Here is a 23,167-nt window from a genome sequence, read left to right on the forward strand (position 1 = left end):
GGAGGACTGGTTTTCCAGATAGATTTTCATGCACAAGAAAGTACTGTATTTTCTGGCGTATAAGACTACTTTTTAACCCAGGAAAATCTTCTAAAAAATCATGGGTCGTCTTATACGCCGGCTACAGCAGCAGCTCCTACAGCAACTCCCCACCAAAGGATAAAATGACAGCAAATTAAATCAGAGGACACCAAGCTCTCTAGATGAAGCAGAAATATGCTTGAAAATTGGCCCCAGAAGCCCCTGGCCACTGGGAAGTGGAGCAGATTTCTGAGCCAGACTGGAGACTGGTTTTTTAAATTTTTATTTGGTGTGCGTTGGAAGAGGGGTAGTCTTATACGGCGAGTATATCCCAAACTCTATATTTTAACTGGAAAAGTTGGGGGGTCGTCTTATACGCCAAGCCGTCTTATACGCCGGAAAATATGGTACTATGCATACTGCTTTAGCTGAGATTCCCGCATTCTAGGGGGCTGGACTAACTCTAAGATTCTATGAAGTTTTCTGACTTTCTGCATCTCACCAAATTTCACCCCCCAAACTGCTGCAGTGTATCTTTCATCCATTGTAAAGAAATGCCACAAAGGTCACTGAATCTCTAAGCTAAGCTACAGCCGAGATGTGTTTACAAAACCGAAAGGCGTGTGGATAAGTCTGACAAACTGGCATGGCAAGAACTGGGCATTCATGCTTTTCAGTAGAGTTACTGATGGGACGTTATCCTCCAGGACATTTCCCTGAGCTGGGAAGCCCTGGCTATGTAACTTCTTAGCAAGGACTGTCGCTATGAGGCGGTTGTACCCTTTCCTGCGGTGTTCCGGCAAAGTATAACCATGGATCATAGTAGCAAATTGGTCCGTCAAACCCCAGGCAATGGGGCAGCCCCCTTCATCCAGGACACAGGTACTAGGGAAACAGGAAATGAGGTTGGCAAGGTATTTTCGGCATTGTTCGCTTCCTCCTCGGGACCATGTGCTGTTCAGCAGGCTGGCATGGGAGACATCAAGGGAAGCAAGCTTGGGTGGAGGTACTAGCCTAAAAAAGATTTATCCACTTAAAATGTGCTGTAAAATCCATAAGGTACACACAGAAACAGGGAATACATACTAAGGGGCTTATCCTCTGCTCTTTCCAGGCACAGTGAGCACTTTAAAGCTCTGTTTCCGAGTGCCCGTCATATAATAATAATAATAATAATAATAATAATAATAATAATACATTTTTTATTTATACCCCGCCCTCACCAGCCAGGGCCAGGCTCAGGGCGGCTAACACTGAATATAAATTACAATAAAACATAATAGGAAAAAAAAGAAAAAGAAAAAAAGTTAATTAAAATACGGCTTAAAATATGGTTTAAAATACAGCTTAAAATGCAGCCTCATTTTAATAGTAGCCCATAAATCAAGACCATAAAGGGAGGAAACATTTATAGACCAAATCCCATATAAGGAGTCAGAGTGAGTCCAAGCCGAAGGCCAGGCGGAACAGCTCCATCCTGCGGAAAGATGTCAAATCCAGCAGGGCCCTGGTCTCTTGTGACAGAGTGTTCTACCAAGTCGGGGCCCATGCTGAAAAGGCCCTGGCCCTAGTTGAGACCAATCTAACCTCCTTGAGGCTCGGGACCTCCAAAGTGCTGTAATTTATGGACCTTAAGGTCCTCCTCGGGGCATACCAGGAGAGGTGGTCCCGTAGGTACGAGGGTCCTAGGCTGCATAGGGCTTTAAAGGTCAAAACCAGGACCTTAAACCTGACCCTGTACTCCACCGGGAGCCAGTGCAGCTGGTAATGTGATCCCACAGCAAGGACCCCGTAAGGAGCCTCGCCGCAGCATTCTGCACCCGCTGGAGTTTCTGGGTCAGCTTCAAGGGCAGCCCTGCGTAGAGCGAGTTACAATAATCAAGCCTGGAGGTGACCGTCGCATGGATCACTGTGGCCAGATCAGGGCGAGAGAGGGAAGGGACCAACTGCTAAATACGGCAGAGATGGGAAAATGCCACCTTTGCTGTGACTGCAACTTGCGCCTCCATAGAAAGGGAGGTGTCGAAGGTGACACCCAAACTCTTGACAGAAGGCGCTGGCACTAACTGAGCCCCCACAAGAGATGGGAGTTGGCACCCCAACCCCATGGTGTCCTGATCCAGCCAGAGGACCTCTGTCTTCAAAGGATTGAAGCCACAGCTTCCAAGCATCTGGTCAGTGTGTGGGACCGAGTCAGGGTGGCCGTCCATCAACAGATAAAGCTGGGTGTCATCAGCATATTGATGACAACCCAGCCCAAAACTCCGGACAACCTGGGCAAGGGGGCGCATAAAGATATTGAAAAGCATTTATCTATTGCTCTGGAGTTCTCCCAGCGAAAATCTGCCCTTTAAAGCTCAATCTGTGGGAAACCTGAACTGACATTTGCTTGATTGAGTGCTAAAGAGCTGGCTTTTGAGGAGAAAGCTCTGGGGCAAAAAAGGGATTGGACGCAGAGCTTTTAAGCACAGACCAGTGCCTGGAAAGAGTGGGCCAAAAGGCAAGTGTGGATAAGCCCTACGTGAGATGGGTGGCAATGGAAGGAATGAAGACAAACAGAAGGGAAAAGTGGAGCCTGTAGGCAGTAAAGCCTATCAGATATTCCGTGCTGTCGCTCCCCACCTCGGCCTTTTGGGATAATACTTATAGGTAAAGGTAAAGGGACCCCTGAACATTAGGTCCAGTTGTGACCGACTCTGGGGTTGCGGTGCTCATTTCGCTTTATTGGCCGAGGGAGCCGGCGTACAGCTCCCTCGTGGCCAGCATGTGGCCAGCATGACTAAGCCGCTTCTGGCGAACCAGAGCAGCACACGGAAACGCCGTTTACCTTCCCGCCGGAGCGGTACCTATTTATCTACTTACACTCTGATGTGCTTTTGAACTGCTAGGTTTGCAGGAGCTGGGACAGAGCAACGGGAGCTCACCCCGTCATGGGGATTCGAACCTTCTGATTTGCAAGCCCTAGGCTCTGTGGTTTAACCCACAGTGCCACCCACGTCCCTTTGGATCCTGCTAATACAAGTCCATTCTTAATACCAAAGGTGAGTTTCAAGGAATGCATCCAACAGAAACAATGCATTCTTTGCTTTCACACCTGCAGGGTAGCAATTTTGTCCATGGAGTTGCTCCTGGAAATGGTTAAAAAATACAAAAAGGGGATTCTTTTCTTCATCTGTCACAGCATCCTAATTTAGAAAATGTGGCGAGTGTATTTTAAACCTTCTTGTTTAACACTATGCTGTGTGTCACCCACCCAACTTTCCTTCCAATCGTATTTTGCACCTGTCATTGGCCAGTGGATCTAGTAAAAAACATCAACAAATGAGATTCTACAAGCCTGAAATCTGCCCCCCGATGTTGCAAAACATTAATACAGAAAAGGACAGGAATCAGCAGACTGGGTGGAGTGGGGGAATCCTTGAGGGCACTGGGGCGTCTTCACCCACCTTCATAAATCAGTGTCTAATTTTGGCACATATTTCAAGAGCGGCATTGCTGTGGAAAATAGTAATGATATGACTGAACATACGGGAGTTTAACCTCAGGAAGTGTATCAGGATCTGGATGGATAACCATTTGGAAACAAGACTGCTTTACATCCACAAGCTTGGAACTAGCTACAGCTTGGGAAGCGTCGTATAATCCATCCTGCAGTCCTGCGTGCAAATAAATGAGAGAATAAGCCTTTAAAATGCAAGATATAAGGAAATGGACTAATTCAGTTTAGCCAAACTAGCTAAAGGTGCTGTATTGTGTCCCACAAAATACTTTTTGTCATTTCTTTAGAAATGCTCCTTTTTCACACTCATAAGACAGAACCCAAAATTCATTTTGATGCTTTATATAGATATTTTGGGGCACCTGTACTGACAACCAAATTTACATCCCTCACTGAATGATTCAGATTAAAAGTTAAATTCATTTCGTTTTGTGAGAAGGTACCCTGGGGCGTTTAAACAAACAGCTGAAAGAATCTAGCACAATGGTTTAAATAAAACAACTTGTATACACATTTTCATTAGCTGCAATCATCACATTAAATTCCCAAGTGCAAAACCAACCATGTCTGTGTGTATGAGAAAGAGAGAATCACTTTGCTGCTGGCCACATAAATAAGCAAGTGTTTATGTGAAAGCCTGCAAGAGAACATACACCATTTAATTTCTGCTATATTTGCACCATTCATTTGATAATCTTTAGAGCACAGCGTTTGATCTAGATATTCTTAGGATATTGCAGGTACAATATACCCTGGCAAAAATCTAGTTTGTGACAAAGGACACATTGCTGAAATTCTCAAGTCTGTGCCACTAATTCTTTCCACACTCTGACAATATTGCTTGGAAATCTTTCTTCAGAAGTCAGTCACAGCATTGGCCCATCCTTATTTCCAATACCCAGCAAGAAATAAGCTTTACCTTGTATTTGGAAGACTTGCTCCCAGTTCACGGTTTCTGGGTTCTCCAGCAACGCTTGATATGCTTGCTGGTCCTTGTAGAATACAGCATAGCCATTGGTAAAATGGTCTAGGTCATCACTTTCAGCCTATGATTTTAAAGACACAAAAACCCCTAGTTCATCCCATTATACACACATATACATAATAGTTTTGTTGCTATGATCAAAACTGTGATGTGCCACAGGGCTCAAATCAGGAGGCCTGGTCAAACGGCTGGTCAAGTGAAGAGAACTTAGAATGAAGAAACAATGGCCAAAAGCCTTTATTTCTTCTCAATAAATGAGTTTTGTAGCGATTCTTATTAGGCTTCCCATTTCAAATTTCAGGAGTAAGGGAGCATGTCAAATATTAACAGCAAGTTTCAGCAGTCATTTGTATATAAATCAGGAAAATTTGTATATAAATCAAGAAAACTAAATGAAAAAGCTTGTTTGCTTTAAGGACTCATGTTGAAACTTCTATTGTCAATTAAGTATAGTTCATCATTATCTATGAACCTAAACTGTAATCAGTCTCAGCTGTGATTTAGGGCAAACAAGCCAGTATAATAAAACATGGTTTGAAGCTAGCCTGACTCCCTAAACCATGCTTAAAACTAACTGGTTTGTTCAGCTTCAGGCATAATAAAAAGCGGAAGTGAAAGCTTCTTCTCCCCTCATGCTCATTGTTATGTACTGAGTTGAATAGGATCCAAATTGCAGCAGTCTGATTAGTCCTAGAACAATAGGCTTCAGAATGCTGCAGTCTGATTGGTCCTAGAACAACAGGATCCAGAATGCAGCAGTGTGATTGGTCCACAGGAGCCACCCAATCCAACTCCAGGTGGAAGTGAGTCCGCAACCTGATTGGCCTACAGGAGAATCCCGGAATTAGCCAATCACGTGGGGCCCATTGTGTAAATAATGTATATAAAGCAGACATTTTGGGGGAACTTCGATTCCTCACTACTATGAGCTAAACAAAGAGCATGAAATCCACACTCGACTCCGAGTGTATTTCACTCATGCTGCAAGACAAGAGGATAACTCACAAATCCTTGGCTCTTTTAAGCAATGCTGAACACCCAGTACCTAAATGTTGTGTGTATGGGGGAGGGGAGGGAGATGGAGAGAGAGCACACTAGATTATACCCTTTACTATACCGTTCTCTGCCGGCGGGTAATAACAGCTTTAAATTCTGGCCATGAATCCACCACCACTTCCTTCCTGAAGGGGTTTCCTCTGTTTATATTTAGCACTGCTCCATAAACCTTCAAAAGGAGATGAGCTGTTTAGAGGTTGGAAAAAATATTGTTATGAGGGTCAGTCTGGATGAAACCCTAGGTCCCTTCCAAAACCTGTGATCCTGTATCAGTGAGGCTAGATTGCATGAGGGAACCTGGAAGATCGGCCAAATTAAGTCATTTGGCTTTCGCTGGCCAGTTAAGTGCTCATAAGCATCCGAAAACATGAGCCAAGGGACCGTGCTCTCCACAAAGGGGGGGTAGGCATTTTCCCCCACCTGGCTGGATGCCAGGTGATCCTAGGCAGCAGAACAACAGAGCTGTTGTGTATAAGAGCTGGAAGCTGGAGGAGACAGAGACGCGTCGGCCTCTACGCTGGACTTTGGTGCCCATCTGGAAACCTAATAGGGAAGCAAGATCTGTTGGGGTGTTAATGCTGTGAGTGCCCCCATCCTATGCTCAGGTTGGATATATGCAGCGCTTTATTTCAGGGGGGACGCAGACCCCTAAACATTTTGTGAATCTAAGTATGGCCTCAGTGAGGGGCAGCATTTCAATATGAATAGGAAAATGAGAGGACCCCTAAACATTTTTTTTTAAGAAGTAAAAAGCACTGGATATATGCATAATAGGGATGCAGGTGGCGCTGTGGGTTAAACCACAGAGCCTAGGACTTGCCGATCAGAAGGTCGGCAGTTCGAATCCCCGTGATGGGGTGAGCTCCCGTTGCTCCATCCCTGCTCCTGCCAACCTAGCAGTTTGAAAGCACATCAAAGTGCAAGTAGATAAATAGGTACCGCTCCGGAGGGAAGGTAAACAGTGTTTCCGTGCGCTGCTCTGGTTTGCCAGAAGCGCCTTAGTCATGCTGGCCACATGACCCGGAAGCCGTACGCGGGCTCCCTCGGCCAATAAAGCGAGATGAGCACTGCAACCCCAGAGTCGTCCGCGACTGGACCTAATAGTCAGCAGTCCCTTTACCTTTACCTATATTCATCACTGCCTAAGGAACTAAGAATTAGGCTGCTTTAAAAGGTTGAGTTATTTCCCTCTCTCTTCTGCAAATGTGTTTTCAGAGAACCATTGTAGATGGAAGCAAGATCTTACTGACATTTACGGAGAAAAGAGGACAGAGAGGATGGAGGCCGTTGTTCTTCCCCTACTCCCATGACACTCTGCAAGCCAAAGGCTTGGCTGCAGTAATGAGCTCAAACGGAGGGAAAACACAAGGGAGAGCAAAGCAAGTTTCCAAAAACAACAAACTGAAAAGAGCCTTTAAAGATGTTTCAAAAGACTGCAAATTCTGATGTTTTCCAGAAAAGTTGTGTATGTTTTACCTGAAATGAATCAGGCACAATTCTGTATCAGAAACGATGGCGAGTTTTTGTTTTGTTTTTCTCAGGGAGTAAACATTCGGCTTTCTTGAATGCTTCAGCTTACAGAGTTAAGCATCACCTCACTTGATTTGCTGGCTGCAATTGAGACCTCAGTTGAACGTGGGTACCTGAGAGACACCAGCATAATGGAGCCTTGCACTTTTCATTCAGAACTGGCACATACCTGCAGAGCATAATCACTGCTACCCTCTCTGAGCATCTATGTCTATGCATGTGTTGCACATTTATGACGAACTGAATTTATAGGGTAGATATAACATTTCATCTTTATGAATTTTCAACAGGTCTCCATTAATCACTGATGCCAATGTTTGAAGGCAGGAACAAAACCAGCCTGCCATTTTGCATCAGATTATTATTATTATAACTGTCAACCCCCTGATAAAATTCTAATGTTCATTATCATAATACTGTAGTGATCATTTTGTAATTGTTTTATGCAAGTTTAAATGTTGTTCTGGGGGTGCTAATATAAATATAAAATGCATTTTTATATAATAAAAGTATACAGACCATCCATCTTTTCAAAAAGACAAAAAACAGCCCCCCACTGAATTTCTGCATGGAACACAAGTTCAAATTCAGGTCTAATAGCAAAAATCTGTACTCCACCATCTCTCTAAAAGATACACCCTGATAGTTCAGACTTTCAAGCCCATAAATAAAGTCTACGTAGATTTGCATTACCTTGAGTGATTCAGGAAAATTACTGAGTAATTTGTGTTCCAGTATTTGCAGCTTTGTAGAACAGTTTAACACCAGCATCTTGCAACCTTCATGCAAACATAGGTGGCCTACTAGAGGGCACAAGCAGAAGAAAAACCGTGACCAGCAGCAAATGTTACTTCAGTGCGCTGGAAAAATGGAAGCCCAAAACATAATCCTAGAGATCATACCCTTCTGTATTTATAGATTACATTTTATACAGTGCCATCGCCCACCCCACCCCCCAGCACCCTATAATCAGCTGGACTTTATTCTGGACTAAAACCCATTACAATCTTCTTGGAAAAGAAAATTTCACAGTAAGTGCCACAAATTTGATGTTTTTACTGCTCTACCTTTTCCAGTTTGCTGTAAGCAGCTACGAGAGTGACAAGTCTGAAGGGGTAAACATTTTATAAATAAAATTAATAAAAACTTTGACAGCACTCTTGTCCACTCTCATAGTTTTAAACCCAATAAAGGGCAGTATACAGAGAGCCTGTCTTCACCCTAAACCTGAGAGGGTGGGGAGCTGTACATGGGCAGCCGCCCTCTCTAAATTCACAAGGCAGAGATTATTTTGTTGGAATGCAGAACTCAAAATTCTTCTACAATGGGGTAAGAAAGAAACACCATCTTATAGAAATGCATAGCCCGTTACGGATAGCGTATAGATCAAAACGGCATTTTAAATTGGGTGGAAGTTTCAAGACACCATGTCTGCATTTTGCGTCAAAATGGGCTGCGGACACAGACACGTGCCACTCCCTGAACAAAATATACAAATATACAAATATCCCACACAACCCTCATATATCTAGGTCGCATACCTGGGGCTGATTTTCAACTGGCTGTTCAGATATAGGAAACAGCTGGAACGCTAAGAGGCACTTTCGGTTACATAGATTTTCTGGGAGCAGGTGGAAGATGAAGAGGAAATAGCCACACCTTCGGAAGGAGGGACTTACAACACAAGCTTTAAAAGACAATAGTAAAGGTCAAAAAACTCAAAAGCCCTGCAAACTTGCCTCACTGCCCACAAGACATTTGATATTGCAGCCCTGTTTCTTGTAAGATATCCCATTTCCACATACTTTAAAACAAATTACAATGATTATTAAGGAATTATTGAGCAATTACAACGGTGTAACCAGACTTCAAAGAACTAGTCATAGTTCTACACAGTCTTGTGGGAAATGGTCTAAACTGTGCAAATATTGTGGGAAGCAGAAGACCTCTGTGCCTTTGAAAGCTCTCAATTTCCTCCATGTTCAAAACCCCGTTTGTTCGGTTAGGCTTTTCCTAATGCTGCTCTAGCTTCTTCCCACAATCCTTTGGGCCGGACTGAATCTGCTGAACAGAAACTGACTAGAATGTTATCAGAGTCAGGAAAAAGCTCTGCATCTCTTGAGAAGACATCTGTAAGAAGAGGTCCTAAAAGTCTTATATCTGGAACAGACACGTGGAATAATCCTGTGTCCATCTTCAATTACTTGCAAGGCTATAGATTTCTAAACTGAATTTAGTTTAGAAATTAGAAGGCTATAGATTTCTAAACTGAAATTCCTAAACTGAAATTAAAGTTTGGAAGCAGGCCAGTTGCATACCCCTTCCAAAGAAGGCAGAAACTTCAGGAATCAGATATAATTTCATTTTCATTGTTCTCTCTAAAGCATTTACCTATGTATCTACCTCAGTATCCCAGTCTTTACCATAGATCTTTATTGCACAGATAAGCTGATTAAATATTAGGTGTGGGAAACATGGCTGATTTACAACCTGCTTAAAACTTATATAAATATGAATACTTCTTTTGAAACAAAGCAATTCTAACTTCTAGCTAAAATCTGTCTTCCATATAGCCTAGGTGCTGAAGTCTCATCCTTGGCAACCATACATGCACTTTTAGTTCCCTGTGGACCACAGGCTAGAGCACATTTGTCATTAAACAAAACCGAGATCAGTAGCATGTAAACAAACTGATTCGACAGTTCTCTTGGCTGTACAGTGTTCTAGCAACATCTTTATGGGTGTAGCGGAAAGCTGTTTCTTTTATTCAGGCTTATTTCAGAAGATGCAGAGAGAAAAATATGCAAGCCAGAGATGTGATATACCTGTTTTGCTTGTTTTCCAAAACTGAATGGCGCTTGACAATTAAACCTAAGAAAACAGAACTATAAGAAAGGAGAGTTACACCTTAATCTTGTGGTTTCTAAACCTAAGAAATGCCAGGTGTGACTTTCCTTATTGAAAAGGAACCAAACCCTGCTTTGAAAATAAAATGTAATCCTTTAATTTCAGTTTTCTCTCTTTTTGGCATTAGTTCCAATATCCATGAGATCAAATTTAACTTGAAGAGGCGACTGCAAGTAGGTAAAATTATATTTTGTTAGATTGCAAGCAAGACTTTATTTTCCTCTTTTAAAATGCAGATAGAAGCCTAAATCATTCACAACCCTTCCCATTTGATATAAATGAAAACCTATTCTTGTACCTTACGATTTTCATGAGAAACTCAGTAGATTTCTAGGGCACTGAGGCAGGAAGCACTGAATAAAACCCTGACAACTTACATTGGGGAGCTAAGCAGGGAGTTGCTCTGCTAGATTGGAAAGGTCAAATTTGCTTATCCACCCTTCTTCTGCATGCTTACTTCAAAAGAAGAGGCACTTGGCAGCTGCTCCTTCTGCTTAGAATCAACGGAATACAGTGTTACCTCGGGTTACAGACGCTTCAGGTTACAGACTCCACTAATCCAGAAATAGTACCTCGGGTTAAGAACTTTGCTTCAAGATGAGAACAGAAATTGTGCAGCGGCAGCGCAGCAGCAGCAGGAGGCCCCATTAGCTAAAGTGGTCTTCAGGTTAAGAACAGTTTCAGGTTAAGAACAGACCTCTGGAACGAATTAAGTACTTAACCCGAGGTAGCACTGTATGACAATGACTTGGGATGATGAGAGCCAAGTTCAATCTCCAGGATACTTACTGCAAGCTTCTCAGCTACTGAATGTCGCACACATAGGAAGGAGAGGCTAGGTTGGCTCATCCCATCAGGAAAGCCCCCCCCCCTCAATAGGCCCTACCCCTTAATGTTGGTTGATGGAAAAGGAAGTGTCTATGGGTTGGGGTGGGGCACTGAGACCCCTTAAATAAAGTATTGTGTTTTAATTTGTTGGTGTAACCCAGTCAGATGGGCGGCATATAAACAACATATTACTACTACTACTACTACTACTACTAACGGGTTAAAATGTCCAGCATGCCATGCTTAAGATCATCCCCTCTTGCAATTAATCTTTTGGAACTGCTGCTCCCCCAGCCTGGGCTGCACCTGGATGATTTGAAAGAGCCATAAACAATGACTAAGCCTAACTTGTTCACACTTAAATCAGCTTGTTGATGAGATTAGTAAACCAAACTGCTGACTGGTTTTACCTGCAGCAGCACTGACTTGAGTAGCCAAAACCAACCCTATTTGTAGCAAGGATGGCTACACATGGTTACACAAAAATATATGTCTGCAGCATGTCACAAAAGTGAGGCAGATGCTACTTTATTCATATTAGACCCAGCAATCAATACAATACATTTCATTATCTGGAAAAATATTTACATTTCATTATCTGGAAAAATAAATAGAAATTTATAAAAGCAAAAGTCTCATAGAGCTCTTTTGTGTGAAGCCAGTCTCTCAAGTTCTTTGTATCACTAGAACTGTAGAATATTGCACTCATTTATCAGGATTACTGCAATAAAAGGGAAATTTCTCATGATACAGGCAAATAAGCTACAAAGATATATACATATTGTCAGATAGGGTGGTTAACTTTAAGATATCTCAATTAATTTGTTTTAAAAGTCTGCACAAAACACAACGCAGATTGTAACAATCCATCACTTTCCTGAAGACAGAGTACCATCATAACCATCATGCTTTGAGAACAAAACGTTCATGGAAGATAAAAGCACCAAGAAATAGGGCTAAGCCTTGTTCTTCAATAAGTAATGTCCTTCAGCTGACTTTCTTCAGACATCCACGTAGTCATATGCCTGTTCTAGAAAAGCAAACAGTGTCTTCATTTCTTCTGATTCTTGTATGGTGTTTATGTCATTAAGAAGACCTTCTTGGTTCCTGACCTTCAGAAGCTCATCCTACAGAATGTGAAAAGGGAGAAAGTTTAAGATGGTATGAGGAAAACAAAGGATTTTCAGGTAGGAAATCAGTGCAATTTCCAGCAAAGCTTCAGGATGCAAAGAGGGCAGACAAAATTAAGGAGCAGCAAGAAAGAATGGTTTCTGGACAGCCTTCTCCACCCAGGAACTTTTCAAATGTTGCTGGATTACAGCTCCCACACCGCTGACTGCTTGCCACACCGGCTAGGATTGGTGGGAGCTGTCCATCATCATCTAGAGGGCACCAGGCTGAGGGAGGCTGGGTTTAGGAAATACCATTTAATCACTGTGTGAACAAGAAGAAAGGTGCTGGTTCTGGAACAAAATAGAAAAGATACTTTTGCAAGAAGCGATTTTTAAGAGCAACTTCCTCTTCACTCTCGGGAGGCTTCTGAAACAGCCCTCCCGCCACTCACCTGAAGAATGGGTGCTGTGAGTCGGTACTGTGCAACATCAGGAAGACCAAGATCATCACTGCCATTTGTCTGGATTAACTAGAGAGGGAAGAGAGCAAATATCTGCATCTGTATTGGGTTTTTAAAAATGTTTCATCTTTTGCTGCCCTGGGCTCCTTTGAGAGGAACGGCATGTATGCATGCATATATCAAACATCTACCTCATCCCCCCCCCCCCCGGTGTACTTGTACTAAATCATATCTAATATGTTATTTATAATATACTTATATACTGCTACATTCCAATATATTTAGCTATACCTCCTTTTCAAACTGCTATGTCAACGATACGCCTTCAGCAATCCTGAATTCATTCTTCCATGGACTCAAGAGTCTGGGCAGATGAGGCTGGTCAACCTGGGGAGTAGTTCATCTAGAAAGACAACTCTGATTCTAAACCTCCACTGCCTTGCATAATACCTTTGGGAAAGAATGGGTAAACCCTACACAAATCCGGACCTAAGACAGTTGGATGATGCCTTATATGCCTCCTTCTGGCAACTCCTGCAGCCAAGCTGGCGCCAAACATATTGCTCTGCTTTCGTTTGGACCACATCAGCGAGGCCGAGAGGCAGGTCTTGTCGTCAGGACAGCACAGGACCTGCACACACACTGCCCAGGCTTGTGCCCCGGAGAGGTAAATTCAGTGCTGTGAAGACAGCATTTGACTTCATCCCCAGAGACACACTCCATTGTCCTTTGAGACAAGCCCAGTTCATCGTGCCCAGACTCAAAATTCCATCCCCATCTCAGAGATACCTCATTTGCTGTTGCTTTCTCTGTAGCCAGCTGACATTTTAATTTGTGTATTTTGTTCTGGAGATGTTGAATATTTCCTTCATGGAGATCTGCTGTGGACGAAACTTTGTTTATTTCTTCCTGCATTTCAAAGGAAAATGAAGCTGAAGAAATATATTTAAAGCAAGGAACCATCTGTGTAGCAAACATTCTGCCAGGATTAGATTAGCTCCCACTGCTACATATCAGAGGCTGAAGCAGCTCAAGTATTCGCCATCTTTCATGATTTATTCTACAGAATAGATTGCAAAAGATCTCTTTTCTACTTGAACAGAAGGAACACTTGTTTGATAATACATAATAGTTTATAATATGTAACCTGGGAAGCAAGGGCTAATTTGATGATTCACAAATATTAACTCTTATCAATAATTTGTGGTGCCATGGTTGTTATGACATTTAAAAGAGTCCATTACTCCAATTTCCACCTCTCTTACTTTGAAGAATGCCATAAAAACTGGCAGCATGAAGCAGATTTTGTATGGTAACCAATAAAGATGGTCTAGGCATAATGATTTTGGAAAATACAATAGCTCCATCTGTACCAAAAAGCTTTACATTTCCCCTCAGAGAGGGGTGCAGAAGTGTAGCATTACGGCATGAAGGGGTGAAATAATTTGAAATATCTTGCAATAATAACACAAAACCTTTATGAATACCAATTGAAGCACTATAGAGTAGTGAGGAAGTTTTCAGGTTTCAAATCACCTAAAGCTCATAATCTTCTTAATTCACAGAATGGATTAGTCCTTTGCTGTGTACTCAGATGATATGCCATGTAAATCCCCAAGATGTACCCTCTCTTCCTTCCTCACCTGCAGTTTTGCCAAACCCTCTTCAAGAGAAACACTCTTTTCCTTTTCCTCTGCTAGCATCTTATGCACATTCTTCAGGCTGCTCACCTTCTCCACGGGAACCTTTAGGGTCTCAAAATGTTTGACGAGCCTTGAGCAAAACGATAAACAAGATTCTCACCTTGTGTAATATTTATACTTATGGAAAGGGCAATACTATATTACTGTATTACTAGAGTTCTCACAAGCCTTGCTTACTTGAAGTACTGAACAGCACATAAATATTTTCTGCTTTGGACTGAGGAAGAAGAGAATGTTCAATATAATCCAAATGGTCAACCCATATGGCTAACTTCTGTTTTCACATGGACCACTTTATTCTCCAAATAACAGGCTAAAAGGTCTAAATGTATTTTATCACATAGACTGACCCCCCTCATGAGCAATCTGGCACCAGGCTTTCAAAATTAAGGAACACTGGAGCATAAATATCTCAGGGAAAGGTTTACCATTAAGTTTCACTCTCACAACACGTATTTTATTATGAGTGAAACTATGTCTATTTCACCAGCTCCTTTCACAGAGGTATACAGTGGTACCTCAGGTTACATACGCTTCAGGTTACATACACTTCAGGTTACAGACTCCGCTAACCCAGAAATATTACCTCGGGTTAAGAACTTTGCTTCAGGATAAGAACAGAAATTGTGCAGTGGCGGCGCGGCGGCAGCAGGAGGCCCCATTAGCTAAAGTGGTGCTTCGGGTTAAGAACAGTTTCAGGTTAAGTACGGACCTCCGGAACGAACTAAGTACTTAACCCAAGGTACCACTTTAATAGGCTTCCAAGGGGAGAAGTAAAGCAATATAATGTGGGACCTAATCCACTGGGACACCAACTGAGACATCCTAGCATTAGGAAAGTGTGGGAACCTCCGGCTCATGTGCATGACTAGGACTGCAAGGTCTCAGAGGTTGCCCCATCAACCTATTTTTGACCAGCCATGTCCACCTTTCCCAAGCCTGACATAATGTATGACATCAGTTACAGCAAAGTTCAAGATGCAGCTGCGGCAAAGGAAGAACAGAGTACCAGAATGTGATCCTCATTCTTCCTTTGCAGCTGTACCCAATCACCTGATGTCATATAAGATCCGATGATTGACAAATCCATGGCACCCCCACCTGTCAAAATCGCCCATGGGGACAGGGGCCTGGACACATCTGGATCTGGCACATCCCTGCATTGGATATTTTATTTTATAGCGTTTATAACTCACTGTTCCTTGAAGGAGCTCAAGGTGGCATACATGGTTCTCCCTCTCCCCATTTTATCTTAACAACCCTTTCAGGTAGGTTAGGCTGAGACACAGTAACTGACCCAAGGTCACCCAGAGAACTTCATGGCTAAGTGGGGTTAGGTGTTAGTCCAACACTCTAACCACACCATACCTGCTCTTATACCTTTAAGGCTGAAGCCCTAAAAATTAATGGATGTATACCAGGGATTAAAAGTAACTGAATAGCATTTATGTATGTAAACATGCTCAGCGTCACGTTGCACAAACACCTGCAGTCCTTTCCCCCACTTGCTATGGTATATTCCTTACCTTTTCCTGAGGCAATTTAAGTGCTTTTCAGCTTCATTGTTATTCTGTGTAGTTTCATACTGAAGAGATCTGGAAGGAAAGAGAATAACATATTGATATTTTATTTCTTCCTTGTGGAAAAATGTTTGCTGAATTTGCTGCTGCTCTCAGATAAGAACTAGGTTGATTTGTTTTGTTTCCTGATAGCTATCACTTTCTGTGTATGATAAGGGTTAAGAGCTACCTTTCAGAGAGGACTCTACATTTTCTTTCTTTCTTAGTTTCTTTTATCTTATTGTATTAAGAAAAAGGTTTATTAAAAATTTATAAAGAAAAGAAAAATAAAAAAGGAACAGGTGGGTCCAGCACTGTTCTCTTCTGGGCCCGTCATTATTCAACATCTTATAAATGACTTTGGTGAAGGAATTGAGAGGATAAGCATCCAATTTGCAGATGACACCAAATTGGGAGGGGTAGCTAACACTGCAGGGGACAGGATTGGGATTCAAGATGACCTTAATAGATTGGAGAACTGGGCCCAAACCAACAGAATGAATTTCAATAGGGAAAAATACCACATTCTGCATTTAGGCAGGAAGAACCAGATGCGCAATTATAAGAGCCATGCCTTGCCAGCAGTACTTGTGAAAAGGATCTAGAGGTCTTAATAGACAACAAGCTTTACAGAGTCAATAGTGTGATGCAGAAGCAAAAAAAGTGAATGCTATTCTGGGCTGCATCAACAGAAGTATAGTGTTCTGATCAAGGGAAGTTATAGTACTGCTCTATTCTGCCTTTGTCAGATCTCACCTGGAGTACTGTGCCCAGTTCTAGGCACAATTTAAGAAGGATGTTGACAAGCTGGAATGTGTGCAGAGGAGGGTGGCCAAGATAATCAAGGTTCTGTAAACCAAGTCTTGTGAGGAACAGTTTAGGGAGCTGGGGATGTTTAGCCTAGAAAAGAGGAGACTGGAAGGAGATGTGATAACCATCTTCAAACAACCAAAGGGCTATCACATGGAAGATGGAGAAAGCTTGTTTTCCCCTGCTCCAGAAGCCAGGATCCAAACCAATGACAATAAGGGAGATTCCAACTAAACATCAGGAAGAACTTTCTGACTGTAAGACCTGTTCAATGGACACCCTTGGAAGGTGCTGGACTCTCTTTCCTTGAAGGATTTTAAGCAGAGGTTGGATGGCCATCGATCATGGATGCTTTAGTTAAGATTCATACATTACAAGGGGTTGACCAAGACACTCAGAACTGCTTCCATCTCTACAGTTCTATGATTGTTAAACGAGGGTACAGACTGTGTACCTGTATGCGCAGCAGCTGAGCTGTTCACTCACACCATACATACACTATACAGATTTGCTGCCAGCAAATGTTAATTGCTTCAATGCCACTTTTATTAAAAGCCATTCCCTTTTGTTGGCAGGAAGCCAAGTTCTCTTGGAGAAAACCAAATATATTTCCTTCTCTTGAGTTCATAGTTAAGTCATGTGTTCCTTTAAACCACAAAGGGGCACTGCTTATATAATAATCCAGCCACCATGTGTAGCTCTCTAATTTAACTCCACTGCTAAAAGCTGAACCATTTTGTTTCCTGTTTTCTGTCTCTCATCTCCACGCACACTGTAAATAGTTCCTGCATCGATAAAGCATTTGAAGTCCTGAAACTGTAAGTGATTCTTAAAATTTAATTCACCCAAGATATAAGGTCTGCTAACAAGAGTGGAAGAAGGCTAACTGAATATAATGGGATGTTAGTTAAGATCCCCACATTGCAGGGAGATGGCCCTCGGGGTCCCTTCCACCTCTACAATTCTATTAGTAATTGTATAGCTATTTACTGATGACACAAATAAATTTATCAACATAGCTGAAGCCTCTCAAAAGAAGTTAATATAGTACTGATGAAAAGGTCTTTCATACTTACGTTATTAACCAATGCATCATGGATTCCAACTGCTCTCTTGTGTTCTTTGAAAGTGGCTGCCATTTTGCTCTTTGGCCTGCACTCACCTTCACTACTTTTGAAGACAGAGAAGTTGTTTCGGCTGGCAAAGAACAAGCGAGTTTGTCAGTATCACCACTGTGATAGCTAGATGTGCCTAGAATGCTGTGCCAACAACTTCGTAACCAACTTGCAGGGCAACAGAGTCACTGCCTTTGCAAATCAGCCACAATTAATACTGCCTATGTGTCCCACCCTCCCCTTTGCATAGTAAATAAGGAACCAGGAATGGCCCAGTGCCTTCTAAGCAATGGGGATCCTTTCAAGATTCCTCCATACCTAACAACTCTGGCCTGGTTGTGCTAGAGCAGTGGTTTTCAACCTTTTTGAGTCCATGCCTCCCTTAACAAACCACATTCTTTCTGCAGCTCCCTTGTGGGAGCCACTTACATACACTAAGATTCTGTTACAGTACATGTGTAAATGAGTATTTCCCCATTCTGCCCCGCCCCTTTACTGGCCCATTTTTTGTGCATCTTTAAGTGGGAGCACATGTGCCAAGGGGAATCCAAGCAATGTCACTGCTCTGCAGGGCTGAGCTAACACACTCCACATGGCAGTCCCAGCCTGCCTTTCCTGAAATTAGTGTGCAGTACAGGGGTGGAGAGAACAAAACAAGATCACAAACAGAAATACAGTGGTACCTCAGGTTAAGAACTTAATTCATTCTGGAGGTCCGTTCTTAACATGAAACTGTTCTTAACCTGAGGTACCACTTTAGCTAATGGGGCCTCCGCTGCCACCGTCGCACAATTTCTGTTCTCATCCTGAAGCAAAGTTCTTAACCCGAAGTACTATTTCTGGGTTAGCGGAGTCTGTAACCTGAAGCATCTGTAACCTGAAGTGTCTGTAACGCAAGGTACCACTGTACTTTGTTATTATGGGGAAGGAAAGCAAGAAGCACCCGGCACAGGATGGACTTTTCCTGACTATCCCTATAAAGCTGGGTGACTGTTAAGGGGGGGGGTGCCTAGGATGAGAGGTAAAGATGAAGAGGGGGAAAGGGATGCTGGGAGTAGGAGAGGACGCACCCTACTTTCAGGGTTCTTTTTAAATGCCTCCTTGTAGAACACAAAGCAGCTTGCTCCTCCCGCCTGGTACTTCTTTGCTGAGGGGCAGGCAGCCACACACCACTCAATGAAGAAGGAGACCCCACCGGCTCCTACAAGTCGGAAAGGCTATTTGAGTTTTGACCCACAAAGCTGGTCGGGTTTAGGGTGCAAAAAAGTCTAAGAGAGAGAATGAGAGCAAGAGAGAGAGAGAAATAGGCCACCACCATAAAAAAGGATGGGGTGGGGGAAGTTTAGATTTGAAAGAAAAGGGGAAGGATCTTACAGAAGTTGGGAAGAGAAAGGGGGTTGTTACATTTTGACATAAAGGAAGAAGGAAGGAGAGCAGAATGGAGCCTGCAGAGAGACAGGATCCAAACACAGAACACTGCCCCTTTTTAGAAGGGGTCTGGATAGGCAGAAGGGAAGACATGAGGGAAATATCCAGACAGTAAAAAGGAGAATAATCTGGGCCAGGTTAGGGCAGGGAGGAAGAGGTCAGTGGAATGCTGGGATTCCTCCCCATGGACCAAACAGGCAGCAGCCTCTTAGAAGTGTCAGCAATTTAAATTACCCACAATGCATCCACACTAAACACCAACAGAGTGTGGACACATTGTGACAGTGGCTTAATTTTTCATACACTTTTCATATAGTAAATCCCTACACTTTATGGGCTACGGCTTGCCCTGCCTACAAATTCACAATTGTAACAGAGCTTTGAGATCTATCTCTGTGCTAATAATAAGATTATTACTAATACCAATACTAATACCTTCAGAAGACTGTGCTCTCTGCTGCCTTTGTTTCTTCTGTACTGCTTGCACACCTTGCTATAGAGAAACATACAGGAAAACAGAGTCAATTAAATGCTTGAATTGCCATGTGTTTTTACAAATGTAGTATACAAATGCCTGATTCACAACCCACTGAAGCCCACACTGGCTTCTTTACGAGCACCATATCAAGTTTAAACATATACTTAATGAGCAAGATTCTTCAGTGCACTCCCATGACCACTTATCTGACAGTAAGCCTCATCAAATGCAGTGGAGTATGCAGTCACAGAATCTGCACTATACATTGCTTTCTCTCTGTTCTTCCAGTCAGTCCCTTCGTTTTTTGGTTTTTTAAAATATTTTTTATTAAAGATTTTCTCAGTTTACAAAAGAAAATGCATTGCCTCTTTTTTCAGGTTGTAAGGTCTTTTCTACAGAAGTTATGTTTGTAGTGAGACATCAGTGTCGAGTACAGTATAAGGTCGGGGAAGAAAAAGAAAAAAGGGGGGAGAGGAGGGGGTGAAACTTACTTTCTTTTTTATAGAGTACATGTGGGGGTTTGTGTCAGCATCAACTGGATACAGTGTTCGAAACTCCTATTGTTATAGGCACATTTTGCGACAGGGAATATCATTAGCGCAAGCAGTTTCTGAGCTCTGGGCGCAGTACTGCACTTAAGATTTCAGATTAAAACTGCAGAGTGGAAGGAAAGGAGGACCTTTTTCTGCCTCCCCACTTCCAGCTACTCTCTGAAGACTGGAGAAGAGACTCTCTTAATAATATATGGGCGGTAGGAAGGGGAAGGACTAGACCATGTGAAAAATGAACATAATATTTTAGCTGCAGTTAATTAATTTTCAGCTTTGTATTCTTGTTATAAAAATGTGTCCCTAGACATTCCGTTGTTGTGCCCATAACCTTGGTTTAAGGTGCCATTTAGCTCCTATTGTTCATATCTCAGTTTCTAACACTGACCGGATAGGTTCTCTTTCTATTTACTTGTTACAATTTCCTTGGTAGTGAGAGGGATTAAGGGGGCCCAAGGTGTGGTTGGTTGGTTGTGGTTGGCTGCAGTGGGGCTTGTTTGCATTTATGAGGGGTGGGTGTGGCTTGTTGGGTCAACTATGCCAGATTGATTCGTATGGCGGTGGGTTCTTGTTGTCTTGTTGGGCTGTGTATGTGATTAAAGGGGACCTATACTGGAGCGAAGGTGTCCTCTTCTATTTGTCCTCTTGTTAGTTTCAGTCTGTTGCTTCTGAATTTACAAACACTTTGTGCCTCATGTTGTATGAAGACAATATGGGCAGAACGCTCCATCACAGCAAAAAGAAACCTGCAGTGTTGTCATCATACAAATTGGCAGTCAAGAATGAAACCTGCATAAGACGCCTACAACCATGCCAGGACATAAACCAAATATCACTGGCCCATGCCCAATAAAGAAAGATTTTAGCGACTTGCGGGGGGTTTTCTGTGCAGCAGAAAGCAGAACCTCCTTCTCCATAGTTCCAGCCTCAAACTAAAGATCTTAACACTTGTGCATCAGAAAATATAGTGTAACTTATGAGTAACCATCCAACTTTTGCTGAATGACTGAAGCGATCCTCCCCACAAACATTTATGTACTGCTGGATACTTCTGGTCCTTTATTTAACTGTACGGCTTGCCCAGTTGCACATCTCTGGAACAACTCCACCATCTAGTGGCCAGTTGAGTCTACCATCACTGTAATTTGGGCTTTCCTATGGTGATACTACTTAGCACTCTTACAGCTATTTAGAATGTACAAAGCACATTGCATGCATGACATTATCATACAATCTCTACAATCACCTTCTAAGGCAGGTCAGTTATACTGCAGATGGGTGGGACGGGGTTGAGGTTTGTGTTCTTGAGTTTATGGCAGAGATACAGCAATACATTCACAGCTTGTTATGCAGCTTCAGGATACTAAGAATGCAATCCTACACACACACACACACACACACACACCTAAGAAACAAAACTGTGTGCACATAACACACATCCTACACAAGGGTTTGGTTCCAGAGGTCCACACGTAAACATGAAATCATGTAAAGCCAGTAACCCCTGCAACTCCCTCCCCTGCAAGGTGGGGAAGGCTGCTTACCAGGCGCTGGGAAGGTTGTGGGGACATAGCTGTCAACTTTTCCCTTTTCTTGCGAGGAATCCTATTCGGAATACAGTGGTGCCTCGCAAGACGAAAAGAATTCGTTCCGCGAGTCTTTTCATCTTGCGATGTTTTTCGTCTTGCGAAGCACGGTCCGTCGCAACTGCGCCTCTTCAAGCGGATTTAAAAAAAAAAAAGTGCAAGACGTTTTCGTCTTGCGAAGCAAGCCCATAGGGAAATTCGTCTAGTGAAGCAACGCAAAAACAGAAAACCCTTTCGTCTAGCGAGTTTTTCGTCTTGCGAGGCATTCGTCTTGCGGGGCACCACTGTAAGGGGATTTCCCTTAAAAAAAGGAAAACGTTGGCAGCTATGTGTGTTCCAGAGGTCCACACGTAAACATGAAATCATGTACTGTAAAGCCAGTAACTCCTGCAACTCCCTCCCCTGCAAGGTGGGGAAGGCTGCTTAGCAGGCGCTGGGAAGGTGGTGGGGTGCTAGGATGCTGCCAGAGGAAAACCCACCAGGTGCACAGGTGTGCGCATGTGGGAATAAATAAAAGGGGAGTGGGGAACAGTGGGTTCCCTCCGCTTTCCATTTACTTCCAACCCACCCACCCCAATCCGTGCAAGGCTGCGATGGCACGGGAAAGCAGCCTTCACGTGAGAGTTACCTGCGCAGAACCATTCTGCACCTGGTTACCTGCACCTGATCTATCCAGGTGAGCTCCAACACAGCAGCAAGGGCTGAAAGGGGGTGGTGGTGCGAGTACCCCGCCTCCCAAGCGGGGGCATTCGTTTAAACAGCACTCTATCCGGAGCTTCAACGCTGAGCAGCATTTCTAGCACAACTCTCCCTCAAGCATGAAATCCTCTTTATCAGTCGTGGTTTGCCATGAAAGAGATGACAACCTCCTCCTCATCAATGGAGAGATGAACATCCACGGAGGTAAAAGTAAAGGTAAAGTGACCCCTGACTATTAGGTCCAGTCATGACCGACTCTGGGGTTGCGGCGCTCATCTCACTTTATTGGCCGAGGGAGCCGGCGTGCAGCTTCCGGGTCATGTGGCCAGCATGACTAAGCCGCTTCTGGTGAACCAGAGCAGCGCACGGAAACGCCGTTTACCTTCCCACCAGAGCGGTACCTATTTATCTACTTGCACTGGTGTGCTTTCAAACTGCTAGGTTGGCAGGAGCAGGGACCGAGCAACGGGAGCTCACCCCGTCGCGGGGATTCGAACCGCCGACCTTCTGATCAGCAAGTCCTAGGCTCTGTGGTTTAACCCACAGCGCCACCCGCGTCCCCGGAAAGGGGACCTCAAATAGCAGGAGGGCTGACGCTCCAACCACTGCACCGCACCGCCGCCCGCTTACTTTCCCCACAGGCGTCCTCTTCGGCCGCCTCCCGCCGGCTCCCCCTCTGGCGCCGGAGGGTCCTGGCCGGCCGCTGGGCCCCGGCGCTGCCCTCGCCGCTCTCTTCCCCGGGCGGCGTTTCATCGCTCCTGAAACTGAGGGAAACAGGCGGCCGCTCCCGCTCAAGGCCGTTAGGCGGCTTCACTCGCTCCGCCCACTCTCGCGAGACGACG

General features: G+C 43.5%; 2 protein-coding genes across 5 annotated transcripts; both read right to left on the bottom strand.

The window, feature by feature from the left end:
• Positions 1–288: 288 nt before the first annotated feature.
• GLYATL3 (glycine-N-acyltransferase like 3) lies at positions 289–8,998 on the bottom strand. Of its 3 annotated transcripts, XM_080999329.1 has the most exons (6): positions 8,633–8,998; positions 7,785–7,894; positions 5,623–5,730; positions 4,440–4,566; positions 3,551–3,677; positions 289–1,035 (listed from the first exon to the last, which is right to left on the bottom strand). In XM_080999329.1, exons 2-6 carry the CDS (start codon positions 7,860–7,862, stop codon positions 609–611), a joined length of 867 nt encoding a protein of 288 aa, XP_080855455.1. In that variant the 5' UTR covers positions 7,863–7,894; positions 8,633–8,998; the 3' UTR covers positions 289–608. The 3 variants fall into 3 exon arrangements, with proteins under 3 accessions (XP_080855455.1, XP_080855457.1, XP_080855456.1); XM_080999331.1 differs by lacking the exon at positions 5,623–5,730; XM_080999330.1 differs by lacking the exon at positions 8,633–8,998 and having other exon boundaries at positions 7,785–7,914.
• Positions 8,999–11,338: 2,340 nt separating this feature from the next.
• On the bottom strand, positions 11,339–23,152 carry CENPQ (centromere protein Q). Of its 2 annotated transcripts, none has more exons than XM_080999343.1 (8): positions 22,956–23,152; positions 19,450–19,507; positions 17,548–17,668; positions 15,629–15,697; positions 14,043–14,172; positions 13,189–13,308; positions 12,391–12,468; positions 11,339–11,953 (listed from the first exon to the last, which is right to left on the bottom strand). In XM_080999343.1, exons 1-8 carry the CDS (start codon positions 23,076–23,078, stop codon positions 11,828–11,830), a joined length of 825 nt encoding a protein of 274 aa, XP_080855469.1. In that variant the 5' UTR covers positions 23,079–23,152; the 3' UTR covers positions 11,339–11,827. The 2 variants fall into 2 exon arrangements, with proteins under 2 accessions (XP_080855469.1, XP_080855470.1); XM_080999344.1 differs by lacking the exon at positions 22,956–23,152 and adding an exon at positions 21,585–21,626.
• Positions 23,153–23,167: the final 15 nt, after the last annotated feature.

This window comes from Podarcis pityusensis (genome assembly GCF_964106645.2).
Source record: "Podarcis pityusensis genome assembly, chromosome: 3".
Taxonomy (NCBI): Eukaryota; Metazoa; Chordata; class Lepidosauria; order Squamata; family Lacertidae; genus Podarcis; species Podarcis pityusensis.